The 16026-nt window shown below is 38.3% G+C and overlaps 1 protein-coding gene across 5 annotated transcripts in view; it reads right to left on the bottom strand.

Annotated features, from left to right (window-relative positions):
- Window positions 1–16026, bottom strand: part of sfmbt1 (Scm like with four mbt domains 1) — a 104891-nt gene that overhangs the window by 42230 nt on the left and 46635 nt on the right. For 3 of the 5 annotated variants that reach the window (XM_062970022.1, XM_062970024.1, XM_062970021.1), the window contains exon 2: window positions 2257–2443. In XM_062970022.1, coding sequence (XP_062826092.1) covers window positions 2257–2317 — 61 coding nt within the window. In that variant the 5' untranslated portion in view covers window positions 2318–2443. Of the gene's footprint in view, window positions 1–2256; window positions 2444–10663; window positions 10947–16026 lie in introns of those variants that run through there. The other 2 variants (XM_062970023.1, XM_062970025.1) reach the window with 2 other exon arrangements.

Below are 16026 nucleotides of genomic sequence, written 5' to 3'. Positions count from 1 at the left end.
GAACTATGTCCCTAGAAACATACAAAGGCTGACATTAAAGTAGGATTTAACCATTCACAATATTAAAGCAATTCATATCATACACCGAAAAGAGATTAAAAAGCAGTTAAAACACTCTATAAAAACCAAACAGCCACCCACTGAATTCCTTTTTAAAAATCCATTGGAATAAAAAAAAATGTCTGGTGAAATAAGAACAGCAAGGAGGGAGGTATTCTGGCCACCCTAGGAAGGGAGTTGCAGAGTGACCAAGAAGTGACCATGTCCCTCAGCTGTGACTGAAAGGAGGGACATCTTGGGATTTCAGGCCCCAGGTGGGTTACAGGTGGGATTGTGGTTTGAATGCTAGACTAGGGCCCTATGAGGCCATGTTCAAATCCCCACTGAGTCATGGATGCCTACCCTGTTTCCCCAAAAATAAGACAGTGTCTTATATTAATTTGCTCCCAAAAATGTGCTAGGTCTTATTTTCAGGGGATGTCTTATCTTAGAAGAATTCATGTTTATGGTTGATTTTTTTTTAAAAAAATGAAAATTTATTATCTACTGTACAGTAGTTGTCATCACAAACCAGCATAACCAAACTGTGAATCCTTTCAAGAATTTCTATATTATATTTTATTGCTATACCGTTTTTAAATTACTGTTTTAAATTTCTGTTCATATGTAAATTTATGTTGTTGTTGGGCTTGTCCTGTGTAAGCTGCCCTGATTCCCTTCTGGGAGATGGAGGTGGGATACAAGAATAAAGTTATTATCATATTATTATTATTTCTTGTTACTACCTTTATTTCCATGTACAACAATCTATGGCATGTACATTTGGCATGCTTCCAAACAAAAACTTTACTAGGTCTTACTTTCGGGGGAGGCCTTATATTTATCAATTCAGCAAAACCTCTACTAGGTCTTATTTTCTGGGGATGTCTTATTTTCAGGGAAACAGGGTACTGAGTGACGTTTGGCAAATCATACTGTAAGTTTCAAAGGACACATGTTCTGAATAAATCTTGACAAGGAAAACCTTAGGACAAGGGACACATGTACACTGATAAGTTTTGAAGAAACTAGTTTACCTATGCAGATGATTATATAGTAAATCCTAGAACTGGTTAGAGGCCCAGACGGTAATTACACAAACCACAGAGGCTGGCCTTTAGCTGGTTCCAGGATCTGCAGTATCAGCAGCTTGACAGCTGGGGAGAATGTGTGTTTGTTTTTTTTTTAAATTCCCCACATCTGAATGTTCATAGGTGGATCAGCCGAGCGCGTCGAGTATCTGCACCTTAATTTGCATTCTTGGGAGTCAATTTCGCTCTGCGATGTGGTTTACACTGGAGTGCACTGATGCATATTAAGGGCTTTATTTCGGACTCCCCCGAGTTTGCTTATGTCAGTTTAAAGTCCTTAAAGCACTGCAGCATGCATTTGCCATGTGCATCATCTAGCCACTGAAGTTTGGAGCTATTCGAACTACATTAAATGATCAGTGTAGATGAGGCCATGGTCGACATAAGTCGAAGTCAAACTGATGGCGGACATCAACTTGGGTTCATGCATTGCTCCCTTCTGCTTCAGCATAGCATTTAGGTGGGTTTTGAAAACTTGTCACCAATATCAAATGAACTGAGCATTGTGTCAGAAGTCTAAACTGAGTTAACACAAGCCAACTTCATGATTCAAGATTTGGAGGGCTAGCTTTTTGAGCTAATTATACTTGAGTCAAACCATAGCTTATTTAGGAACAGTTAAAAGGCTAAATTGTGATTGGTCTAAATTGGAAGCAGTCAAAAAAGACATGGGAGACAGTGTATGATCTTTGAGCATGGCAAGATTAGGTTGGTCTGTTAATAGTATACCAATGTTTAATGTTAATCTGAATAAGAGCCACATATTAACAGCAGGCAGGAGGAAGGAATAATAAGGCTCAGTGTGTGGTAGAAAATTATTTAAGGTCAAAAAGTAATTTGTGCAGTCATTATATAATGTGACTGCACATATATAACACAGATGTACTGATGAGGAACATTCTTAATTGCTCTATTTCTAGACTGCATTGTTTTAGAAAAGTTTTAGGCATTGATCTTGTACCAAACAATCCCATACATCCTACTGGAAGTAAATCCACTGATCTCAGTGAGTCTATTTAATGTAGACATTCACAGGATTGCACTGTTAATCAACTATGTCACAAGGATGCAAAAACCTATGAACCAAGATTTTATGTTGAGAATTTGTTGCCAGCTGAGAAAATACCTGTTGTGACTCCAGGCTCCATAATTGCAGTACCTGTCTCATGCTGTTGTTCTCCATTCATCTCCACAGCAAGCTGGCAATAATCTCTGAGAGCAGGAAATAATGGAAGTCACCCCGTCACTGTCTTGAACTCATCTGCTCTCTGCCGACTTTCTTTTCACAGGCTTTTAGTATGTTCCAACAAGCTCTAAAAGAAAATTGAAAATGAGTTTTTCTCTATATACTCATAATCAAGAGCATTTAAATTCTTACTTCTTTCATTACTATAGGTTAGGAAAAAATTCCAAGTAGTGTTAAAGTTCACACTTATCAATTCCAGTGTCAGAAGTTCTACATTTTCCATGGTGGGATATTACTGTTCATCTGATGACCTGAAGAAGGGTTGGATTACAATTCTCCTAACCTACAAACAGCACATGTGTTTGTATTTCATCTAAGGCTGGATCTACACGTCTCTATATCCCAGGATCTGATCCCTGACTATCTGCTTTGAACTGGATTATATGAGTATACACTGCCAGATAATCCAAACTATCTCACTGCTACACTTTTGTCATCTGATTTCAGTGGTGTGGCGGCAATAGGAGAGAAAAGACTCATTCTTTTTAAAGAAGAGGACATACTGAGTTTCTAAGATCTGCTTTTTCAGGATAAAGCTTGGGATTCAAAACAGTACTTTACTTAAGTGATAGTCCCTGGAGTTTTCAGGATAGAAAAATGTATACCCAATAGGCACAAATATAGTGCTTACTAGTCTTGTGCATTTGTATAAAATTGCTATCCGCTTCTGTTTGTTCCATTTGTATGGCCCTGTTTCTGTTCGCCGCTTCAGAAAACGGCGCCTACCCGAATGAACTCTTTTGTTCCGCCATCCGAAAATACAAATACTTTTGTCCCATTGGCGGCAATGGGTGGGCTGCCCAGGCTCCCTTTCCTAATTTAGGGCTAGAGGGGTGAAAATCACTACACATGGAGGGCATATCTACCACTTTTAGCCCACCCACTCTTACAATGTTTGGGTCATCCCCGAATTTTAGGGATATTTTTTCTTTCTGGAAAAGATATCCCCTTTAAAGCATTAGCTCTTTTCTCTGTTGGCCCCGCCTTCTAACTTCTCCATCAGCTGCAGCAGCAGGGAGACAGGGCACCATTCCTTCCTGCCAAATGTCAGAAATGCTCCACACACCACACACACCACAGTGCCTAGCCCAACTATTTCACTTCTTCAAAATAACAACAAGCAACTTCTCCCAAAGCTTTTGTGGCAGCAGCTAGCTAAGAGAGGTCCCCTTCTCCACAAAGCCCCCCATGGGTGCACCGGCACCAAGCCCAGCACACCCACCCCACCCCTTCCAAACTCCCAGTCCCTTCCTTTTAAATAAAAAGCCAAGCAAGGGCAAGAATAAATTTTTCTCTGCTGGCTGCAGTAGCTGGCAAGGCAGACAACAAGTGCAGCAGGCAGGACAGAGCAGCAGCAGCACCCAGCTATTCCGAAAGGCGTGCCCACAATGCGCTCTTTAAATATCCAGAGTCGTCACTACATTCAGTTCGTCTGATTGGCCCAAACTGGACTCAGAGGAAACCAGGGAATGACCCCAGGGCCCCGCTGGGAGTGCCACGTGGCACTCGAAAAGCAGCCCAGCAAATGGTTTTTTGTGTTGTTTTCTCTTTCATTTCACTGCTTTTTCTGTTTGGTGTGGAGTCTTTTGTACTGTGCCATACAAATGAAAGGCAAGAAACAAAAACACGAATTAAATAAATGAGACAAATTTCAGACCCATGACGAATGCTCACCAGTTGCCCATACCAGATAGTTTGAGGAGCAGTAGCAGCAGACAGATTCACCTTCCCCATGAACTTTGTTGTTATGCTGAGTATCCCTAATCCAAAATGCTTGGGGCTGGAAATGTTTTGTATTTTGGAATTTTTTTATTTTTGGATTTTAGAATACTTGTATATACATAATGAAATATCCTGGAGATGAGACCCAAGTCCAAACATTTATGTTTCACATGCGTCTTATACACATAGCCTGAAGGTAAATTTATACACTATTTTTAATAATTTTGTGCATGACATCAAATTTGTCCACACTGAACTACCAGAAAGCAACGAAGTCACTATCCCAGCCATCCAAGTGAACACTTTTGTTTCAGCTGTACTTTCGTTTCAGTGGGGCCATATGCAGCCTGCATGTTCCTTCCTCCACAACATAATAAAGCAAGTTAATTAGGTCTGTTTCACTGTAATGTATATATGTTTTGTTTCACTGACATGTTAACATCTCTAGTCCGGATATGAATAACTCCTTAAATCTGTTTTGGGTTTCCATGTACCACAACTATAGTTCCATCCATATGATCTAATTCAAGACAACTCCCTTGCTGCATCTTTAGTATATGCTATGATTTATAAGAAATTTTGAAAATAATTTTGCATTCTGTACATAGAGAACATATCTCACTTTACTCTTTTAAAAAGCATGAATATTACTTGATATATGGGGTGTGCACTACTAATAAAAGAGACATTCCAGAAGATAATTTTCTGGTAGTCTTTTAGATGCTCTTTTGATGAGTCAATTCCCAAACCATACACAGGCCTGCAGTTGGAGATAAGCCAGATCCACTCCGTTAGCTCTTTTGGAGCTGATAAAAATCTTAGACAGTTGTAGAATTATGAATATATCTTTTTTTTAAAAATGTTGCTCTCGACTTTGCATTAATTTTTCTCCTCTGTATTTTGTTAAGACTTTAAGAGGTTGTTACGTTCTTTTCGAGTGGACTACACAATACAAATTAACCAACAAAAATGAAACAGCTTGAGGAGTACAGGGGTGACAAAAGGCAGAAAGAACATTTTCAAAACCTAAACCTAAAAATATATGTTGCAGACTACAACTGCCCACCTATTCCCTGCTACCTCACAATCCCATCCAATGTTGTGACCCCCATCACTGTTTTATTTCTTCTTCAATAGAGGAAGTCCTGGTAGGGAATTGCTGATATGAAAGGCTGTCTCGACAGGTCCAAAAACTGGGACCTGTCTCAGTTTTACTGGGGGCATCCAAATGACACCTTCAGTAAAACCGAATTAAACACCTGGTAAGCTCTGAATCTTATGGTAAGATCCGGGTCTTATCAAGTGTGGGCCCTGTCACGTGATTCCCAGGCTGAATCCACACAGCCATCTTGGTTTTTTGGGCTCTAGGAGCCCAAAAAACCAAGACAGCACCCACCCCACTCATCCTGAACCCCAAATTTCCCCATAAAAAGAAAACAAAATGTACCTCATCGTCATAACATTCCTCCTTGCGTCCTTCTGGCATGAGGAAATCACCCCCCAGGAGACTGGGGTCGTTATGCCGGCTAGTTAAGTTTTATTTACTTTTTGGGGGGGGGATTTGGGGGCTTTGGGGAGGGCTGCATGCCATCCCAATTGTAATTGGGATAGCATGTAGCCCCCACACCCCCAGGGAAAGTCTGGGTTTTTTGGTGGGAGTACGGACAGAAATCCGTGCCAAAGCGGACTTGTAAAACCATTTCTGGGCTGTCTGGAAGCTTTCTGGATTACACTTTACTGCAGGGAGAAGAAAGGCTGAAACTTTGAGAAACCAAAGACACAGAAAATTCACAAATCAAAAATTTGAGTTCAGGCAGATCTCTTAAAGCAATAGAATCAACTACCCACAATGATTTAATTATTATGTTTTTTTAAAACTGTAGACTAGGCAGATTATTCAGAGGTGGCTGTGTTGACTATACAGAAAAATAAAAATAAACCCCATAAAAAGTGTAATCTTTACTAACCAAGCAAAATGCACACAATACTTTATGTAAGCTTTCAAAACTCCACTGGCTTCATCAAGGAAAAAAAACATATTGGAGAAGAAAAGAAAAGCAACAGTATCTCTAGGAACTCCAGTTTCTCTCTCTCAAAAAGGTAAATGCAGCACTCTTTCAATAGATCTGTGATTTTCCTGCAATTGGGTTTTTCTCACTACTGTTTGTAAAACCCGCTCTATTGTGTAAAAATATATCCACTTGGTTTCAGAATGTTTTATTACCATTGGATTTACTTTTATTAATAGCTGCCTTTGGCCCTGGTTATCGGAGACCAAAGGGCATCATAAAATTATGAAATAAATCATTCCTTCCCAGTAGGACTTGTATGCATAATCTGGGCTATACATCATTTATCCATCCAAGAAATAGTCTTTCTATAACAGAAAGCACAAAAGGTTCTGTGAGTGAACATGAAAGAAAAGCCACAGGGAAGTAAGTGATTTTATTTTCATTCCGACAGATTAAAAAACAACAACCAAATGTTTCTGTATTTAGGACTCACCAATGTATGTTTTTCCTCCTTTCTTACTCACACATATAAAGAAAACATTGCACCTAATTTGTTCTACAAAGCTCAAGATATGTAACCTAATCTTTTTTCTATCGACAAATTTAGATGATAATCAGCCACATGAATAATTGATGTAAATCACTTTTTATTACTATTGGAAATCCGAATACAGATCTCGATGTACTGCTGCAGCACAATTCACTCAACCACATTCACTCAACCTCAGATATTGTACAGCCAAGCACACGATCTCTTACATGGAGCAAAAAAATGAGATGGAGCAAGTATGCCTCAAAATTTTTTGGTGAAAGTGCAGGATATAATAAATCTCAGCTGTTTTAGCTGATACCTACTGTAACATACAGATACACTACAAACAATTCAGTAAAACAAAATTGGGTGATGGCACAGCAACACCTAAAAATATGATGCTGATATTTTTCCAACCCTAGACTCTAGCTGCTGTTTGCATCATTACTGCTGCCGACTGGGCTGGGATTCCAGTTGTTTTATTTTTTCTTCCTGTTGGAAGATAGTCATCTAATTATTAAAGTCCTGAGTTAACAGAACTCACACCTCAGAACACTTGATTCAGAGGTTCCTGTGTTAAGTGGATCAGAAGATAAATATGTGGAATAGTTACATGACAAGAAAAAAAAATTAGCCTATACTCATTCAACAACTAATTATCAGAATCTACACTGGATTTAATTGTGAGGGGAAAGGGGAAAACAGATGTTTTATATTGCACACCTTATTACTAAAAACATTACCTTGATATATTTCTATGCACCTGTGAACATAGCAAATGAATGAAGTAATAGTTTTCTTCATGACAAAGTGTCATGCTATGGTTGGAGCCAAGTGAGCAATTAATCCTAATTATGACAACAATATATGTTAATATGGTGTATGATGAAATATTCAGTATGCATGTCAGTGTGAAACTTTCTGTTTGACAACAAAATCCATCACACTGAACTAGAGTTAAAAACTTTAGATAGACAAGTGCATTTACTGTGTTCTAAAACCCAAAGTAGTTAAGAATGCTAAAACTTCCAGTGGATTTTTCCCACCATGTAGAAAACTAAAATACTTACTAATAGATGTATCTGTAGATTCATCTCCCATTTCAGGAGATAATTTGTTTAAAGAAAGTTAACACATCATGCGTTCTATATGTAATTTAGGGTATTAGTATAACACATAAACCACAAATTCCCACTACAATGATTTGCTTATTCCAGCATATATAATTTTACTCCATATGCCTCCATATATAAATTGAGGGATGCTGAGATGATTTCTCATTGGAAAGTTATAAAACACTCTCAAGGTTCCACAGAGAGGCACAACTAGAGTTTACATTAGCTTCAAAATTTGAAAGAAAGGCAAAATATGGGAGTGGTAATATTGCATATTTGTGGAAACATTAACTTAGCATTCTGGTTTTCTATCACTCAGGGAAAAAAACCTGGAAATATAAGTTAATACGGGACTAAACAATGTGAGTTCATATGCTCTGTTTCCCATGATCTTCAATTCATTTGTCAATTCCCTACTTGAGACATAACAATGTTTAGCAAAATACATTAGAAAAAAGGACTGAATTTGTTTATATATGTATTATTTTAAAATCAGACTATTGTACTGGGAGCTCTAATGTCACACTAAATTGTTTACATAATTTGATTCCAAGACAGAACACAGTAAACAAATTAACCAGACCAGAGGGCTTTAACCCTTTGCTGCAATCCACACTCTCAGGCCCCTTCTACACTGCCATATAAAATCAAGATTATCTGCTTTGAACTTGATTATATGGCAGTGTAGGCACAATTTTGCTTATCTCATGAGACTCGGGACCCTTCTGCACTGCCATATAATCCAGTTCAAAGCAGATAATCTGGATTTTATATGGCAGTGTAGAAGGGGCTTCAATCTGAATTAGGCTTGCTATTAGTACTCTTGGTGACTGGAGGAAGGGGTCGTTCTATTACAAATAGACTAAGACATGGCAGTAAAAGTAGTGTTGAACTGCATTAATTCTACCTTGAGCAAGAAAACAATGGATTGGCTTGTGCAAGTCAGATTGACCTACTTTAAAAAGTTGTGGAAAGGCTAAACTGGATAGAAAAACAGTGTATAAACCACTTTAAAGGAATTGGAAAAGGCAATACATAAATGCAAGGACCTTATCACATTGAGATATAATCAGTTTATATTGGTATGTGTCCCATATTTTTTTTAGATCTGGATGCATACTCTCCTCATCATATCTCATTATTACAATTCTTATTATCTGAAAATGCTGTGCTTTAACTCATCACACCACAGAAGGCTAGCTCCTCCCAATTCATTCAAAACACTCTCTACATCACCCTATGACCTTTTAAAAAGTATTGCTGCTGATGGGATGCATACAGATTTTCCTATCACGCACAAAATCAGCGCTTTAGCAACAGAAGACTCTGTATTAATTCAAAAAACACAATTAGAATTCCATCTGCAAATAATCCATTTCTGTGACGCTTTGCAGATGGATTCTGACAGAATACTGATGGGATGGGGCAAATGTCATGCAATGGGACCCATTCGAAATCATTCTCAAACAGTCTCAGAAACATAGTATTTTTCAATGTGATAATGTCCCAACTTCCTGTTGTATGCCTTCACGTTGTTTATAACTGGTGGCAAACCTAATGTGAACCTCAACCTATACAAAGTTTTATTAGCAGGATTTATTGAGGAAGGGGTTGCTTTTATTTTCCCCTCATGTTGAGGAAGTGTGACTTACCCATGGCTGAGTTGAGATTTGAATCCTAGGCTGGATCTACACTGCCCTATATCCCAGGATCTGATACCAGATTTTCTTCTTATCCCAAAATATCTGGCAGTGTAAGCCCATATAATACAGTTCAAAGAAGATAATATGGCGTTAGATCCTGGGATATAAGGCAGTGTAGATCCAGCCCTAGTCTCCAAAGTAGTAGCCCAGCGCTGAAGCCACTACATCATGCTGGATCTCATATATGCATTAGTAATGGTCAGATGATGCCAATATTATCATATCTGATTTGACCATACAAACATTTAAGACAGATTATAGATAGGATTAACTTTTGATCTGAACTATGCTTACTTGTCAAACTAAAATGACTTCAGGCTTTGTTACACTCAATTTTCACCAGCTGATCCACATCCATTTACTGCTTTAGGATGAGCAAGGACGTAACACACAAAAGGTGCTTTTTATAAAGTGCTACACCTCATTCAGTTGTCTCACATCTACTGAACAAGAAAAGGGAATAGGAAATCAGTGGAGTATAATAATTTGAGCCTATGAGTTGGAGACCAGGGTTTGAATTTCTACCCAGCCAGAACTACCCACTGGGTAACTTTAGTCAAGTCTCAGAGGAAAGCGCTCCCCTTCTCTGCAAACAAAACTTGTCAAGAAAACCCAGTGATAAGTTTTCTTGGCAAGTTTTGTTTGGAAGGGGGAGTCACCATAAGTCAGAAATGATTTGAAGGCACACAACAAGCAAAACCCACAATACAGTGTCCTGAAAGGCAACAAGAATGTCTCGAGGAGATAATGAAACACCTCCATGACATTTTGCTAAGAAAATAGGAAGCCATTCAGATGCAGGCTTGGGAGGTCGTGCTTATGGACTCCTATCACTGTTCTAAGAAAGAATTATTGGTCTGAATACCCTTTTCTTTGTACAAATCACACTCACTAATAGCTGTTAACTAGCACGGAAAGCAACAAGAACACATTTATATTTTTGAAATATAAAAATAGAAATATTGAGGAGTGGTGTAGTGGTTTGAGCACTGGATTGTGGCTCTGGAGACCAGGGTTTGAATCCCTGCTCAACCATGGAAACCCACTGGGTGGCCCTGAGCAAGTCACACTCTGTCAGCCTCCAGGAATGGAAAGGCAAACCCCCTCTGAACAAATCTTGTCAAGAAAACTCCACAATAGGGTAACTTCAGGTTGCTGCAACTTGACAAAATACAACAATTATCAAAAAACATGGATACATACTCTTCATCTATTTAGGAAAACTAACAACTTCAAATTCTCATCAAAACAAATGACAGTTCCTACACCACAATTACGTCTTCCTCCTTGGAAACCAGTAAAGTAATCACCCACAATGGAGGCAAGTCAGATAGACCCAAGTGTGCCTTTTCTCAAGGGATGATAGAATTCTTCAGAAAAGAGGATCCCCAATGTTCTGTGGCAGTTGAAATGGGCCAGCAGCAGGGAAGGGGCATTTGACATGTAATCTAGTGGTCAAGAAAGCAAAAGGTCCCAGGTATAAACATACAGTACTACGCCGCCCCCGCACCCCCCCCCCCCCCAGCCATCTGTGGAGAATATGCAAGAGTCCCAGTGGCTTCCCAAAACTGGATCTAGAACCGAACCCTATACGTACTATGTTTCTACTTCCTCCAAACCCCTCTGATCTAAGTGATAAAGTCTGGATACACACTTCCATATAGCATCCAGAATACCTGATTTGAACTGGATTATGTGACAGTGTAGACACATATAACTCAGTTCAAAGCAAATAATTACCTTTCACACATGCCCTAAGACGTGGAAGAAACCAGGATAAAAGGGCTGTGTGTAGCTAAATGATGTTTCACAAAAATGCCCACTGATTTGGTTAACAGCTGAAAAACAGGTGTTTAAAAGGTGTGCTTAAAACCCAATTTTGGCTTTAACATGTGCATATTCGCATCACTGCAGTCAAGGAAAATACATGATTTCATTTGTATACCCTGGTGTAAACTGCTCCAGCATATATGTGTGTTTTAAAATCCCAAAGCAGCTACAGACTGTTTTTTTCCCCCACAGCATTAAAGGTGCTATTGGAAAATATTCAAGAATTTCACCCTCTCAAATTATTTTCTGCTTTCTGGACCCCTCCACTTCTCTGGCAACACAACAAACACAATTAAAACACCAATCCCCAAGGGTGAAGTGCAGTTGCTCTTGCACCTCTGACCCCTACAATGTAGTATGAAACACTTCAGGATTACTCAGAGGTGCTTCATATCAATGGGGAAAAAAGAATAAAAGTTACAAGTAAACAAATTTTTGAAGTATATGCAAACATTGTTTTTATTCATGAATCCACATATGGAATACTTTTTGTTTACGGAGACTTGCCTCGGTTATTTTCTCTACACTGCAATACTTGTGGCTTCTCTAGTCCAGGGGTCCCCAAACTAAGGCCCGGGGGCCGGATGCGGCCCTCCGAGGTCATTTACCTGGCCCACGCCCTCAGTTTTATAATATAATATATTCTATATACATATAATATTGATAATAATATTATAATGTAATACAATATAACACTAATAATAATACTATATAATAATATTAATTATATATTCTATATTACATATAATATTACTAATAATATTACAGTATAGTGGTATAGTTCAATATAGTAATATATAATGCTAATATTGTGCTATGCTAATAATATAATACATGGTATGTACATATAATTTGTAAGCCACTCTGAGTCCCCTTTGGGGTGAGAAGGGTGTGATACAAATGTAGTAAATAAATGCAGTAAATAATAAATAAATAAATAAATTTTAGACTTGGGCTCACCCAAAGTCTGAAATGACTTGAAGGCACACAACAACAACAACAACAACAACAACAACAACCCTAATTAACTTGACTATCTCATTGGCCAGAAGCAGGACCACACTTCCCATTGAAATCCTGATAAATGTATGTTGGTTAAAATTGTTTTTATTTTTAAATATTGTATTGTTCTTTCGTTGTTGTTGTTGTTGTTGTTGTTGTTGTTTTTGCACTACAAATAAGACATATGCAGTGTGCATCGGAATTTGTTTGTATTTTTTTCAAATGATAATCCGGACCCTCAACAGTCTGAAGGATTGTGGACCGGCCATCAGCTTAAAAAGTTTGAGGACCCCTGCTCTAGTCTGTGCACTGTGAGTTGGAGGAGGTGTAAGATCTTCTCTGGCCATTCTCTACCTATATTTATGTTTTTTTTCTGTGAGAGACATAAGAAGTCTAGTGTAATATGTTTATGTATAATTTCTGAAGTTGCTTCCTTCATAATGTGCCTTGAACTTTTTTTTTGGAAAGGCAAAATCTAAGTAGACAAAACAAATTTTATTAGACTACTTTACAAACATTTTACTACCCACTTTGTAGTCTGAGATTATCAAAGAGAGTTGATCTGAAGAACCCATAGCAACAACAAATAGTTTCACTGTTGCATCTAGATACATTTTTAAAAGATCACCAAACTCAAGATTGTGGGGAAAGCATTCCTAATCTATGATGTCACAACACAGAAAACTTTTCTTCAGCTACCCAAGTAAAAGGATTTTAAAGGGAAGCCAGAACACTTTACATTGTGCTTAGAAATTGATTAGTACTCGATGTGGTTGGATCAGAACTGACAAAATATATCTTTCAGCTCATTTCAGACCAGTAGTTTGGTTTCCATATTTTTTATTGGACAAAATTTCCAAACAATTCCAAAGCTGATCATAAAACATTATACAGGTTTCCCCAGTTTTTACAGAGATGCACGGACAGGGTCGATATAACATACATTTTCTGGTTGGCACCAACTTAGGGAAAAGTGCATCACTGTAATATAATTGAAAGGTTAGCTTGGCTGTCATCACCCACAACTCTATCTGGAAACATTTGTAACTGGTGAAATGTGAACAGAGTAAAAGAATTTAACATTCCTCAAATAATAATAGTATTTTTAAGATAAAAGGTTAAATACAGGTGCAAACCTGGTCTGTAATAGGGGAGGTAAGATGTAAAACTTTTTAAAAAGGATCTACATATCATGTCCTCAGACAAACTATCTACCAAAACTCTGCCTTTGCCAGATTTTGAGTTTATTGGCCCCATTTGGATAATTACAGGCTTCAAATGCTTGTTCCCGGCCCTGTTGGATTTTCCCGAGGCATCCAAACAACACCTCAGGTAAAAGTGAAGTAATTTAAGACAAAGCAGGTAAATCTTGCTTTGTCCCGAATTATTTAGATACCCCATTAGATCCGGGCCTTCCTGGTATCCCCACTGAAGCTTTATCAGCAATCCTTGTTTCCACAACAAGCCATAACTTTCAAAATCCATTGTCCCTAAGCACAAACATCTAATTCATAAGAATACCAAGGCCAACTCAACTGGAGATAGAAAGGACATACTTTTTTCTTCTTCTTCTGGAAACCGTTAGCCACCAGATTAGCCACAGTGATAAATAAATTTCATGGATGTAACTCAGAGCCACTCTGGTAACCATTTTATTTCCAAACACTTTCCTGAAGCTTCTCTCTTCATGCCTCAAATTTCTCGTGTTGCTTTGCATTCTCCATTTCTTGAAATCTGTGTGCCCATGCACCTGTTGTAATTCCTAAAATATCCCCATGAGTGTGATGTGATGATAATGAAAATACATTTCAGAATTATCCTCATTCTTATTTTTGGCAGACTGAAAAGCTGCCTACCAATCAGACTCCAAACACATTGGTGCAAATGGCTTTAAGAAACACAGGGACGTTTCACTTGGAGCAACTGAGCTGTTTGAAAATTGTACTCACTTTTTTTAGGACTGAGCATGGGGTGGATGGGGGGAGGAGGAGGTCTGTAATTTTACTGCCAGTCCTACACTGCAACAACTCCACCAAATTTCACATCAGTAATATAGCTGTCCAATGAAAAAGTATTAAAAGAAAGGAAGGGTTTTTTTGTGTGTGTGTCAGGAGCGACTTGAGAAACTGCAAGATGCTTGCTTTTGGTGTGCGAGAATTGGCCATCTGAAAGGACCATCCTGTGGGAGGCTTCTCTCATGTCCCCACATGGGAAGCTGGAGCTGACAAGATGGGAGCTCACCCCGCTCACCGCATTCAGACTGCCAACTTTTCAGTCAGCTGTCCTGCCGGCACAAGGGTTTAACCCATTGTGCCACCAGGGGCTCCAGGAAGGAATTGCAAAATAAAGAGACTATTGGAAGAAAGGATGAAGAGGAAAGACTGAACCAGTTTTATAAACTTTACATGACATAGCTGGGAAGAATTAAGATTCATCCTATGGAAGAAAACCATTTTATATGCATTCTTAAGCTTGACATTTGATTCCTTCATTCCCTTCTCTATATTCAGATGCCATCTAAAGCCAAAGTACTTGATGATTTTAGCAACTTAAGATGAATGACGTTTTCAAAATTTCTGTAATTTCAAGTTACTTAAGCAGTTTCCATGGAGTGCTGTACAATTGAGGTTTTGAGTGTTCGTTTAGATACCTAAGTGCTGACTTCCATTTCAATACCAGACTCCTATTTTCAAACACATGCTCCTCAACACTGAAGGGGAGCAGGATACCGAATAAATACATTTACTGTTCATTTCTGCAGTTTTAGTGTTTATTTCAAATTGATGTGCCTCAACAGGAAATGTTCTCCAAATTATATCCTCATCTCATTCTGCTATTTATGCCTGCTAAGAAATCAGTTAGGTGAAACCCTGCTGCTATGAAAAACTGCAACTTTGAAAAAAAAATGATGGGGAGGGGAAGAACACCAAAAAGGAACTCATTAGGCACAACAACCCTGTGATTCCGGCAATGAAAGCCTTTGACAACACAACTTGAACTCAGTTTTGCATCATTCAGCTCTATGAGAGAACAATTAGTGGAACCAAAGACTAAATGATGGGTCGTACATTTCCCCTGCAGCTGATGAAATTCTGTGTGTAACACATTCTTATTGTAAATATTACAGGGATCTCTTTGCCCCAGATTTTTCAGTTCAGCATTATACAAATTTTTCTTGCCTCTTATGGCTACAGCTAGGCCTTGGGCTACTAAGCCAGATTCCCTGAAGATAAGTTCAATTATATATGCAAATACTTGCTGAGGGGACTTGCAGAAAATGTTTTGAAATAGCTAAGTAGGTTTTAATTGATGCAACATTAGAGGCAAATAAATAGAAAGAGAAGAAACAGTTTCAGCGAAAAAAATAAATAAATGATAGTGCCCAAAATCCCAAATATAGTTTTCATGTATGAAACCTAAAAAATGAGGCAGACAATTTTTAATTAAATGCTAAATTTAATGAAAAACAAGGCTGTAAAAGAAGAGGATATGACATTTTTGCGAGTCTACCTTTTCATTTATGAAAGTTGGCAAGTCATGCAGTGCCTCTTCTATTCAAAATATAACACCAACATGTTTAAAGGATACAGCAGCAGCAGCAGGATACAATAACAACATAACTTCAACATGAGAAAGAAGGCATACCAAGAAAGCAAGCTTAGCACTAACAGCTCTTTCAGCTTCTTCAGTTTACCTAAACACCTAAGGTGTTAAACAAATTTGAGCTGGAGCAA

Source organism: Anolis carolinensis, chromosome 2 (genome assembly GCF_035594765.1).
Source record: "Anolis carolinensis isolate JA03-04 chromosome 2, rAnoCar3.1.pri, whole genome shotgun sequence".
Taxonomy (NCBI): Eukaryota; Metazoa; Chordata; class Lepidosauria; order Squamata; family Dactyloidae; genus Anolis; species Anolis carolinensis.
This window is presented reverse-complemented; position numbering and strand designations above follow the sequence as displayed.